Genomic DNA, 12,181 nt, shown 5'->3' with positions numbered 1-12,181 from the left:
AACCTTGAGTCTAAGACCTGGTAGATACAAAAGATTTTATCCTGGATAAAATTCGAGCAAATGTAATGCAGCCAGCCTCAGATGACTCCAAAATGCATCTTGAGCCAGCATGTAATAGGCCCTGGATGACTCTAAAGCGCTCTGCTGGGCAGGAAAAACAAGAATGACTAGTGCCATGAGATATTATTTCTTTGGCACTCTCACTGCCCTCAAACCTACTTCATTATAGGTACATAATATCAGGGCTTGACTGCATCCTTCAGAAGTTTTTGGCCATCTGCACTCAAGCTGTCCCGTTTTGTTTCATTGCTCTCAGCTCCAGGCACACCACAGAGGGAATCAACAGGAGCAAGCAACTGCCCATATCATCTGTGTGTACCAGGTGAATCCCCCCCAAGAGCCCTCTGGAAACCATAAAGATCCATCAGCCTTCAGAAACAGACCATTTGCATAAGTTCTCTTCTCCTTACCCCCACAGATGAGGAAAATCGCTTTTAAGTCTAAATCTCAGCAGGATGTGGTCTGATCATGACAAAGGAACCAATTAGAAATGTCACATGAGGGCTGTAATCCTAAACATTCATTCCTGGAAGTAAAACCTATTACTTAATGGTAACTTCTCTTTAGGTAACCTGATTTCAGTTTGACTGTGGTTATTTATGTATCTCATCAAAGCTATTGCAAAGATCTGCTTGGGGATTTCCTGCAGACACACTGGTGCTACCCAGAGTTCTGGTGCGGAAGAAAAAGGTCGAATAGATGAGAAGCTCAGAGAGTCATATACTTAAGCATAACCATTCCAGCAGCAGCCGGATCAATAACCCCGCTTTGGCACAGAACAGCCGCCTGCGGTGTAGAATCAGGCTTTAAAAAAAAAAAAAAAAGATGCAGCAGCAATGAAAACAAGGACAGGGTGTTCTACGAGCAATGTGCGGTGTGTGGGATCCTAGAATGGAAGCAGCCCCACCTGGTGTGCAAAACGCGCACACCACGATTATTTCATTCAAGCAAGCCGCTGTATTTTTCGAGCTTTCAGCAGGGCGCAGATTCTCCGGTGAGCGCCGAATTCCTCGGAGCGAATCGGGGGGAGGAAGGACCATTTTCCTAGCAGTGGGGGAGGCTAAAGGTAAAAGGGACGCGGATGCTCCTTCCCCCCCCGAACTGAGATTTGCTCCCAAGAAATGTGCATACGGTTTCTCTGTTAAAGGTGCAGGCTCTCTTCCCAACCCCTGCACAGGATATTTATGCAAAAAGTAAGGGGCTGGTGGAAATAATACCAAAAGGTGTGTCCGCTTATCTCTTCTTTCTCTCCTCTTCTCAACCGCTTCCCCATCTGCTTTAAAATCACTTTGTTACTTGCTGCCACTGTATGAACTTCGGGCAAGACGCTTGTCGGCCAATCAGAGAACATTGTGCCCGGAAATTGCTGTGTCCTTTGCTCCGGTGGCCAACCGACAACGCTCCCGAAGCAGCGCCGGGGGCTCGTGCTATTCCGGAGAGTAAGCGCCGGATCTGGGAGGGACTGGGCTGAATAGGGGCATCTAAGCGAGGGAGGGGCGGGGGACAGAAGTGGTGGGACTGGATCTAGCTTGAATTTTGGCGGTTTCAGGGGCTGGTTGCAGGAATAGGAATAGGAATGGTTGCTGCTTGGCTGTAGTCAGGATTAAGACTCTAGGCAAGGCGGGACAACATGGTGCACGTGCGGGGAAGTGTAGCGTGGCTTGCAAGGATTGCTAAAGGTAGGCGGCGTGTTGCTCGAAGGTCAGCGACACGCGAAGGAAAGGAGGGACGGCGTCCATCAGAATGTGGGAGGGAATGTAAAAGCCAAGGACGTGTGGAGGGTGTAAGTTGGAGAGAGGGGATTGGAGGACTGCTTTTGCATTTTAGCTCTCCAGACCTAAAGCAAATCACAGGTATCTTTCATTGCAACCTGTGCAGGTAACCTGAGGTTCCCAAAGTACAGTGGTACCTTGGCTCAGGAACTTAATCCGTTCCACAACTCTGGTCACGACCCGAATTGGTCGTGAGCCAAGTCAAATTTCCCCGTAAGGTTCAATGTAAATAAGGTTAATCCGTTCTGTAACCATTTTTTAAATCACAAAAATTTGAAACAAAGTGACAAAGAACAACAAAGATTGCGGCCATCCCCCCCCCCCCCCCCGCCAGCATGACTGCGATCACGTCTGTCTTCCTTGCAGGAGCACAACCATAGCCATAGACGAGCATGATAATGGGCGTGCTCGGGCAGGGAGGCCGGGTGTGAATGCAGCCGTCTCCCCCCCCCCAAGCATGATTGCGGCTGTCTCTCCTCCCCCACCTCCAGCACAACCGCAATCACACTTGTGCAGAGAAGACTGGCACGATTGCAGTTGTCACCCAATGCCGAGTTCATGACCCGAGGCAAAATCTTATGAAATTTCTGTTTGCGACTGGATTTGGGCATGAACTGAGGTGTTTGTGAGCCAAGGTACCACTCTAGTTGTCCTCTTGCCCTCTGCTAACGTTGTATTACTGCTATAAATTATGATCGCCAGTGTGCTGCTGAACTAGTTTTTCTCTACTAACTGCAACAGTATGGTGAAAAGCAATCAGTGGGAAAAGTGAAAGTGAAACGATTTTAATTGCAATCTCAGTCACCAATAGTGAAAGCTCTTGAAGAGTTTGGATCCCTCCTCATGGGCCTGCCACCCCAAAACCTACTATGGTGTCTTCCAAATATGTTGAACTACACTTCTCAGCAAATGGCCATGCTGGCTGGGGAGTCTCTCACTGGGCCTGGTCAGACCATCTTGTACTCTTTTAGAATAATTATCTTTTCCCACTCCTATTACAAGACATTGTTTAGACTAAATTCCCAGTCTGTATCCATCTATACAGTTCTATCTTCAAAACAAATCAGGACTGTTCCCTGCCCCATGGCTAGATAAGATGTCATTTTGGTATTTTTTTTCAATTTCTTCTCATTATGTCTTTAGTGGATGTATATTCTCAAAAGTTATGTCTTTACGAGAACAGTGCATTTTAATTTCAGGCCTTAGTTTGTGGAAGAAATAATCCAGCTGAAATATATTTGGGGTATTTGCATCCACAGGTTGGATCCAGACTGACAAATTCCACTGATTTGAGTGGATGTACTGTATGTATAATTGCGCCTGGCCTCAATTCAATGCTTGTTATTGTTAAAATTTGCTGTTTCTATGTAGGTCAAAATGGGATTCATCTTTTCAAAATCTATGAATGAAAACCTAAAGACTCAACAAGAGTTCATGCTTATGAACTCTAGACTTCAGGTTGGTGTTTACATTGCAGGAAATTTACCAATATAACACTTTTAGAAATAATTACTCTGGAGCTTTATAAAGTGGTTGCTGTATGATTTTGATCATTTACATTTTAAAGCATTTTGAGAATGTCTGTGGTTATTTGAGACTTCAGGCCTGTTCTGTCCATAGGCTTCAGGGTAATTTGCAGTGGGTAATTTATTGTTTTTGCAAACACAGTAAAGTACAGTCACACGCCTCTTGACTGTTCCATATTTTGTTGTGTTATAACCTGGAGTTGAAATAAGTTTAATTGACATTATTACCGTGTGATGTGCACAAGATGTTCAACATTGTGGAATTGCAAAATGTATTTTATTGTGGCACACAAGTTAAGTAAACAAAAATTTCTGTAAGGCATTGTATGAAAATAAGGCTGCATTTTTATGAACTGGTAAAATATTTATATAATAGTCATTAAATTGTAGGTGTGGCAAATCACTACTGTTCTTTCATCACAGGAAATCTGTGAAACCACTTTTAAGTGACTTTTCCACTTGTCTACATGTACAAATATTACATGATGTTTGTGCTGCTTTCCAGCCATAATGCAGAATATAACTTTCCTGTTAAAGGAGAAAGTCATACAACTTTGAGCTTGAATGGCCTGTTGTATAAGATTCAGTGGCACAGAGATAGAAGTGCAGAAGATACAACTGAGAGAACATTTGTGTCCTTTCAAAATAATCTTGATAATTATTTACTATAATTGTATCCTGCAAGGAAATCAAAGTGCTGTGGTGGCTTTGGAAGAACCATGCCATTTAAGACAGGCTAAGAGAGACAGGGAGAAAATGACATTTACTGTGAGCTTTTTAATTAAGCACTAATTTGATGTTTCACGGGATTGTTGGGAAACTCTTGAAAGAAGCATAAGATAGAAATGTAGTAAGTAGTGGAATGCAAATATAACAAGCTCATTTGTATCACTGGGACTATTCTCAGTATGTGTTTAGATTGAACCCAATGACAATTGCTAATTTTGATTAGAGTAAGTCTCTGAATGCAACTTTTAAGTGGCATGATTTGCATATTACTCAAGTTATTTTCAGCTATGCATTGTTTATCTCTGCATAATTAAGGAGGGGTGATTTGTTAATATTCACACAAGCTTTTCACATGGATTATGGCTGAACATACTAGATGGTGCTGCAACTAGGATGGAAGATATGCCCTTCTTAGTTGTTTCCTGTTTCCTGGCTCTCTGAATCATGTCATAGTAATTACACTGGTTTCACACATAGCTGCTAGCTTCATCTGACATTAGACAGTGACATTGTGATAACTTCTAATGGTAGGGAATTATGTGTTTGACATGAGAGAGTGTAACCTGTGAAATTTAAAACTTCTTATCTGAGGAAATGAGAATATGTCATCTGCAGTTAGTAGTACCTCATAGATGACTGACAAAAATGAAGGAACATGAATACAAATTTAGATAATACCTCTATTGTTTATCCTCAAGAGAAGATTTGGAAGGTGGAGGAGAAATTATGGACATTCAAAAGGGATTATAGGTATCTTTTCAATGGCACAACACCAGTGTTGGATCCAACCCACAAACACTATGGGCCTAGTTATACTGTATAGGACAGGATATGGTATTATACATAAAGATTCAGTGTGCAATGACTTTGTTGGATATTGCCCCATAGCTCTGCAGGTATGTACAAACCATTGTATTTCTGTATCTTGTTGTGGATTAATGGTTATGGTTGCTATAATAATTGAGGATATGGGTAGTCTGGTAATCTATTAACAATAATCTGTAATCTAATAGGATGACAAGATGGCTACAAGACTAGGTTCTGGACCATAAAAGCAATTTGCAATTGAGATACAATAATCTCAAAGAACATCCAAGCTCTGAGACTGGCTAGGATCATGTAGAAGTGTAATTTGTATTAGTTAATGATTACATCTTTTTTATATATTTCTGTGACTATTTTGAATCCTAGTACAGCAGTAGTAATTCCAAATAATTGTCATTACAAGTACACACACACAACCAGGTAAATATGTACATGTACATTATAGTTCTAAATTTTTAATACCTGTGATCACAGCCACATTCCTTTGTATTCTTTAGAAAAGAGTGGCTGTGTTCATCTGATGCAAGAAAAGTTATAGCATGCAATATCATAGAACAGAGTTGGACCCAATGGCCTTCTCGGCCCCTTCCAACTCGCTGCTGTTGCAGGACACCAATTTACACCATTGCAGTCAGATGGCTGTCCAGATGAATGTACTTTCTCCAGAAAAATGTCACTAAGGAAGGAAGGACATCCAGTTTGACAAAATCTAGCATATTTTATACCACCTTTATTTGGAAATATGGTTCTTTACATGGGAGAGATTCCTAGTTGCCAGCATAATCAAAAACTATCATTTCACTCACTCACTGCCCCTTTCTGTCATATCCATCTACAGGAAGAGAATATTGAAGGATCTCCATTCATTTGGCAGTAGATAACCCAATTCTTGCACTATTAATTGTTTGACAGACATTATGGCTAGCAATTTGGACTCGTCTGTTCAGAGTCAGACACTGTCAAGTTTTATCAATCTTTAAAAACTCGCCTACTTGAATTTAACATTCCTTACCTGACCACTCACATTTTCTGCCAAGGATATTGAGTTATCCTGTCCACCTATCTAAAGCACAAAATGCTACGGCACCCGGAGCATGGCTGACTCTTGTTACACTTTAAGCTAATTAGAGAGGTTCACCATTTGAAATCCTCATGATGAAAGTCATCCGAAGGAAGATTAAAGTAGAAAAATGTTTTGTTCAGTACTTGAAACAATTGCACTGTATTCAAGAATCCAGTACCACTTTGACATATTAGAACATGTTGCTATTTTTCACAAATTATTGTGCCAATATGTAGCTCTTACGTAGGTGCTGACAAGTGTCCTGTAGGAAACCTATTCAAGTACTAAAAATTGTTTTCTCTTTACATCCAGCTGGAAAGACAACTCCTCATGCAGAATCAAATGCGAGAGAGACAGATGGCTATGCAGATTGCTTGGACACGAGAGTTTCTCAAGTATTTTGGAACATTTTTTGGACTTGCAGCTGTGGGCGTAACAGTTGGGTATGCAACCCCCCCCCCCGAGCACAGCAAATGAGATATAATTCTTTATTGTGCTTTCTTTTTTTCCCCTATTGTGTTCACTCTACACTAACTAACAAATACAAACCCACTTATTGGGTATGTAGATCATGTGTGGTGTAAGTATTCAGTTTATAGAAAAATTGAAGAAAACAATGAGAATTTTAAAAATGGTTCAAACCCTAACAATATAGCACCTGCATTCTATTAGCTGTTTCATTTCACAGCAGTGCCAACCACGGAACTAGCATCCACCCTCACCTGTTAAAATACCTCATCTGCATTGTGATCATTGAGATTGTAATCTGACATTTTCAATAAAGAGGTCCAGGACAGATCCTTTGCAAAAACTGAGTAATCATGTCACATTGCTTGTGCTATAATCTGAACATTTGGAAAGAACCCCATAGCTAACCATTTAGCTGAAGCATAGACTTGCTAATTCATATCTGATGGTCAGTGAATTAGCTGACCAGCTGACCATAGTAGGAAGGTTCGCATGACACCACAAGCAATGGTGGTTTTTTCTACCTTTGTGGGTCTGCTGTGTCATTTGAACCCAGTCAATATTTCATGGTATGCTTGGCTTTGAGAAAACACAAACAGAAACAATGTTCTGTGGTTTCTTGGTGCCATGATTTACTAGTTGTGTCATCCAAACTGGAATGCATGACCAGTTGTGGTACTGAGGCCAGAACCATAGAGCTGCTTGGCAAGAACCGGCCATTGCTACCCTTGTCAAGCAGCTAACCAGAGAGTACCACTGGCGGCTGCCATTTGGTGCAACTGCCAGAGGCGTCATCCTACTCTACTGCCCTAAGGTTGTTCTTTGGGACAAGAGCAGATGATCAGCTGTTTGGCGCTGAGGGAAGAGCACTGCTCCGTTTATTCCCCTGCTGCTGCCCCCACATGAACAGGAGTGGCAAGAGGCTGCTGTGCGGTGGGCCTTATGCAGCTCTTCAGTCACCAGGGTGAAGCTCCTGTGCCTGCAGAGGAGCCATCAGCAAGGGCAAGATTCTGCTAGGCAGCACTGTGGAAAGGAGCAGCACCACCCAACTGATTTTCACCCTACTCCTCCCACAAGCTCCTTGTGGGCAGGAATGAGCTAGCAGCAGAGGCGAGATGTGGCTGGGTGGCGGCGGCGGCAGTGCCCAGTTGTTCCACTTCTTGCTTTGACTTGCGAGAGGGGTGTCTCCAACCCAAGTAAGCCAGAGCAAAGAAGGGGGTCACCAGTGCTGCCGCCCCCCGCTGCATCATGCCCTGCTGCTGACACAAGGGCGGCAACACTGTCGCAGCAAGCAGTCCTCAGCTGGACACTGCTCCCGGGACCCGGCTGCTTCTCTCCTGGCTGCTTTCACGAGGGGAGTGGCGTCCACTGCAGCCTGTGATTTGGCATCGTTGCCGCCAACCAGCTGCGTCTTGCCCGGCTGCTAACATGAGAGGGGCAACATGGGGGATTTTGTCTTTCAGGCACAACCATTGGAAAAAAACCTGCAGGGTTGGTTGTCACGATACAGGAACTCAACTGGTGTGATGACTCTAAGCACTACTAACAGAAATTTATTTAATCAGCAGAAACTTAGGAACATATAACCTTGCTTTATTTCTCTCACTCACTTGTACACTTACTCTAAATTGGAATGAAAACTAAAGAACTTGATGTGTGTGTGTGTGTTTTAAATGAGATGAATATAAATATTTCCATATGTATAAAATAATAAATGCACACACACACAAAATAGTATGAGGCAGGTATAAAAATAGCTCATGGCTAACCAAAGCCAAGGCTAACAGATGCATATTCAATAAATACCTAAAACATGCCAGTCTTAAGGCCTGGCATATCTTGAAGGAGAGATCGTTTGACATATAATCTATCTTGTGTTCACATTAAGAAATCATAATATTAGGATAATACCTAACATATATTATCATTTTGGTTGAAGCTTTTGAATATTATTTACAAGTCTTTTTTTATAATAAACAGGGCAGTTAAAAAAAAGAAGCCACAGCTGTTCCTTCCAATGATTCCCTTAAGTTTTATACTTGCCTATCAGTATGATATGGGCTATGGATCACTTCTACAAAGAATGAAAAGTAAGTATTTGTATATACCTTAAATCTGGAGCTGACAATATAATGCTTAAGGCTGCCAATGCCCCTAAAACCATTCAATTGGAATCTGTCAAGTTGCCCAACCCTTTCTGAGGATTCCGTCCCCCTTATAATTCCTTACTGGTGGTTGAAATTGTTTCAGAGCAAAATTCTGTCCTCCAACCAGTGCCATCTTTATTTTCCCATATGGGCCAGAGATGATATTTAGGTAATTAAGAGCTATGTAGCTGCAGGCCTAGGTGTCATTCTGCAGTGTGTTCAGCCATTGGGGGGAGGGGTGGACCCAGGTATTACTGCCTAGTAAGGTTGGGATGGGGGTGTCGGTGTGGAGCTGAGCATGATAGGCAGGGTACTTAGAAGGTTAAAAGGGACTAGGGAAGCCAAGGGTTGGGAAAAGCCAGTGAGGCTCTGAGTAAGATAGTAGAAAATTGGAAGAGCAGTAGCAAAGTCAGTGGAGAGTTGAGAAGGCCAGCAGGAAGGGTAGCAAGAGGAAGGGAGTAACTAGAAAAGCTTAGCAGGGAATATTAGAGAAGTTAGTTGAAAACTTGGGGTAACTTTGAAAGCCAGGGTGGAGAGGAGGTTAAGGAGGAAAGTGGAAAGCAGCCTTTGGGGGATGTGGCTGGGAAGTGAATTTGGAGGTTGGGCGGAAGGAGAGATTGTATGTGCCTCAAGCAATAGATGAACAGAATATCTGTGAATGGATGGGGTATACATGTGTGTCAGAAAGATGAGGTGATGTGTATTTGTATGTTTGTGTTTTAGGAGGATGAACCTAAAGGAGAGGGGAGTGTCTACCTTTATGGGTGTGAACAGTTGGGCTTTTATGTATTGGGATGGAAATTATTGTGGGGGGGGGCATGTAATCTAATGTTACCGGACTTAGAGGTGATTTGTAGCAATTGGTTTCTTTGTGTTTTGTCTGAGCAGAATTTTCAATTTCAATTCCATTTCAGTTCAGAATTTGAGCAGGTTCAAAAGAGTTTTTATACTCTGAGGATCAGACTCCCACACCCTTGTTGGGTACACTTGAGTATATGGGCAAGTTACATGTTTTTTAGATTCCCCAGTTGGCTATCTGTGAAATGGGATTTTATTTCAGTAGTAAATGTTGTTATTGGCCACACCTCATGACACCATATATGGTTCCCCAATGGCATCCATAGTGTGATGGTGCCCACACTTTCTCAAACATCCAGATGTGTAGATAGGCTCAAAAAGATTAGGTTTCCTGTCTTAAATAAAGCAGAGTTAATATCAGTTTAAATGCAAATAGATATACACACATCTACTTTTTCCTTCAAGGTGAAGCGGAGAACATACTTGACACAGAGAATACTATGCTTGACATGCCAAAAGGACCCATCACGTTTGACGCCCTTGAAAAAGCCAGAAGAGCACAGAGCAAGTTTTTTATTGAAAAATAATTTTGTCACAAAGCACTACACCAAGACTAAAAATTGCTATTTCTAATCATATTGTTGATCCAGCAGTGTATGCATGGAACCATTTAAAGTAGCTAATGAAAGAGAAGTAAGGATACTAAATCTATATTCTTATTCTCTTAAAATTTTGTCCGTTAATAGAAGAATAAGAATATAGTGTCAAGTTTTATGAGTGTGAACAGTGGGGCTTTTATGTATTGGGATGGAAATTATTGGCGGGGGGGGGGATCTAATGTTACCGGAATTAGAGGTGATTTGTAGCAATTGGCTTCTTCGTGTTTTGTTTGAGCAGAATTTTGTGGGTTCAAAAGAGTGTTTTTATGCTCTGAGGATCAGACCCTCCCCCACCCTTGCTGCGTACACTTGAGTTCATGAACAAGTTGTCTATTTCAGTAGTAAATAATGTTATTGGCCACACTACAGAACACCAGTTATATGGTTCCTCCATGGCATCCATATTGTGATGGTGCCCACACTTTCTAAGCTACTTTTTAGCTAAAGTAGCTAACATCAGCTTCTTGGCAAGAAAGATAAGTAAGGATGCTAAATCTATATCCTTATTCTCCTATTGGTGGGCAAAATTGTAAATTTTTGTGTACATTTAACAATGTTTTAGGGTTTTTTTGTTAATTGGGCTAATCATGGACAGTTCCTGAAAGTGCAGAGAAGAAATGTGCATGCATAGCACCCTAGCTGGCTCAGAGCAGAGATTTTGAAAAATATTGTATAAATGTAATGATTTGTAAAATAAAACTGATTTAATACCAATAATCGCTCAATTGATTGTTTTTCCATGCTACTTGTTGTCTTACACTGAAATACAATGTGTATCAACTTGAGATGAAGCCCCAGAGTTTAATTGCACTTTTTCAAGTAAGTGTGTAAACACTCACAGGCTTTCTTGTCAGTAATCATTCCTGTAATATTTAGCATGAAATCCCATAAATCCTTAGTCTTTGTTGCAAAATGGAAACCAGTGTGGTGTGGCGATTAAGAACGCAGGTCTGGGACTCAGGCAATCTGCGTTTTAGTCCCCACTCAGCCATGGAGCCAACTGGGTGACTTTGGGCCAGTCACAGACTCTCAGCCCAGCCTACCTCACAGGGTGGGGTTTTTGCGGGGGATAAGACTGAGAGCAGGAGAAGAATTACATAAGCCACCTTGAGTTCCTTAGATGGAAAAAGGCAGGATATATAATAAAAATAGTTCAAAGTGTACCTTGCCATTTTCTCATACTTTGCACATACAAGCACAGACTGAGAGCAGCAACAGGAGGAGAATGATGTAAGCTGCTCTGAGTTCTTCAAAAGAATAACACAGGATAGACATCTAATACATAAATGAAGTATTAATATAGTGGCTCTTAAATGACTGATGATTTTGTTGAATCCTATGGGCGTGTGAAGGAGAGGTAAGATGTGAAGTTCAGGAATTTCATGCTGAACTTTTTCTTTGCAGCTTCTTCGTTCAAGAATGGCCATCCTGCAGTCCATAGCAGAGTATCTTCATTCACGGTAAAGGGTGGAGCTAATGGTTCAGCTAATGGTTTCTTAGTGCAGTCATTTCTAACATCAGATTTGTGGCCATTTATTCTTTTGCGCAGAGTGGTTGGTTTGTCCGATGTAAAATTCAGTTGGGCATTGATGCCAATTGATGGGGTGTATCACACTGGAAGATGGGCAGGTATTATGCACCCCTAATATTGTAGATGGTGTTATTAGGCCCCATAATAGTATTGCTAGAGTGAGGAGCACCATTACCACAGCAGCAAAACAGCTGGTGTGGCTCTCTGGAGAGAACCTGCCCATGAGAACCTGCTCATGAGAACTTGCTCTTTCTGGACTTCACACACCTCGTGTGTGAAGTCTCCAGAATGACAACTGCAGTGATGACTCCAGAGAGCCACGTCAGCCTCGGTTGCTGCAGGAAAGCACCCAGGAGGGTTCACGGCAGAGCCTCTCTGGTGTCTCACTCCGAGGGGTCCGAGGGGTGCGGCGTTGGGCAGGCAGCTACTCCAGAGAGCAGCACTGACCACTTTCCAGCTGCAATATTTGCTTCCGCCAGAGGGAAGTGGCATTGCCCAGGATGGGCTGGAGGGCAAAGTAACTTCAAGACAAGATTTCAGTATGAAACTGCTGCAGTACAGTTCATCAAGAGAGTCCACTTCCTCTGCTGTGGTAAAGACAGA

At 42.2% G+C, this 12,181-nt stretch overlaps 1 protein-coding gene across 3 annotated transcripts; it reads left to right on the top strand.

Annotated features, from left to right (window-relative positions):
• The first annotated feature begins 1,431 nt into the window (after positions 1-1,431).
• PLGRKT (plasminogen receptor with a C-terminal lysine) lies at positions 1,432-10,761 on the top strand. Of its 3 annotated transcripts, none has more exons than XM_044446893.1 (5): positions 1,432-1,499; positions 3,204-3,290; positions 6,288-6,418; positions 8,424-8,533; positions 9,854-10,761. In XM_044446893.1, exons 2-5 carry the CDS (start codon positions 3,210-3,212, stop codon positions 9,973-9,975), a joined length of 444 nt encoding a protein of 147 aa, XP_044302828.1. In that variant the 5' UTR covers positions 1,432-1,499; positions 3,204-3,209; the 3' UTR covers positions 9,976-10,761. The 3 variants fall into 3 exon arrangements, with proteins under 3 accessions (XP_044302828.1, XP_044302827.1, XP_044302829.1); XM_044446892.1 differs by lacking the exon at positions 1,432-1,499 and adding an exon at positions 1,620-1,739; XM_044446894.1 differs by lacking the exon at positions 1,432-1,499 and adding an exon at positions 1,836-1,913.
• Positions 10,762-12,181: the final 1,420 nt, after the last annotated feature.

Source organism: Varanus komodoensis, unplaced genomic scaffold (assembly GCF_004798865.1).
Source record: "Varanus komodoensis strain SLA01 unplaced genomic scaffold, ASM479886v1 scaffold5, whole genome shotgun sequence".
In the NCBI taxonomy this organism is placed as follows: domain Eukaryota; kingdom Metazoa; phylum Chordata; class Lepidosauria; order Squamata; family Varanidae; genus Varanus; species Varanus komodoensis.
Note: the sequence above shows the minus strand (reverse complement) of the source record. Positions and strands in the feature narration are given on the sequence as shown.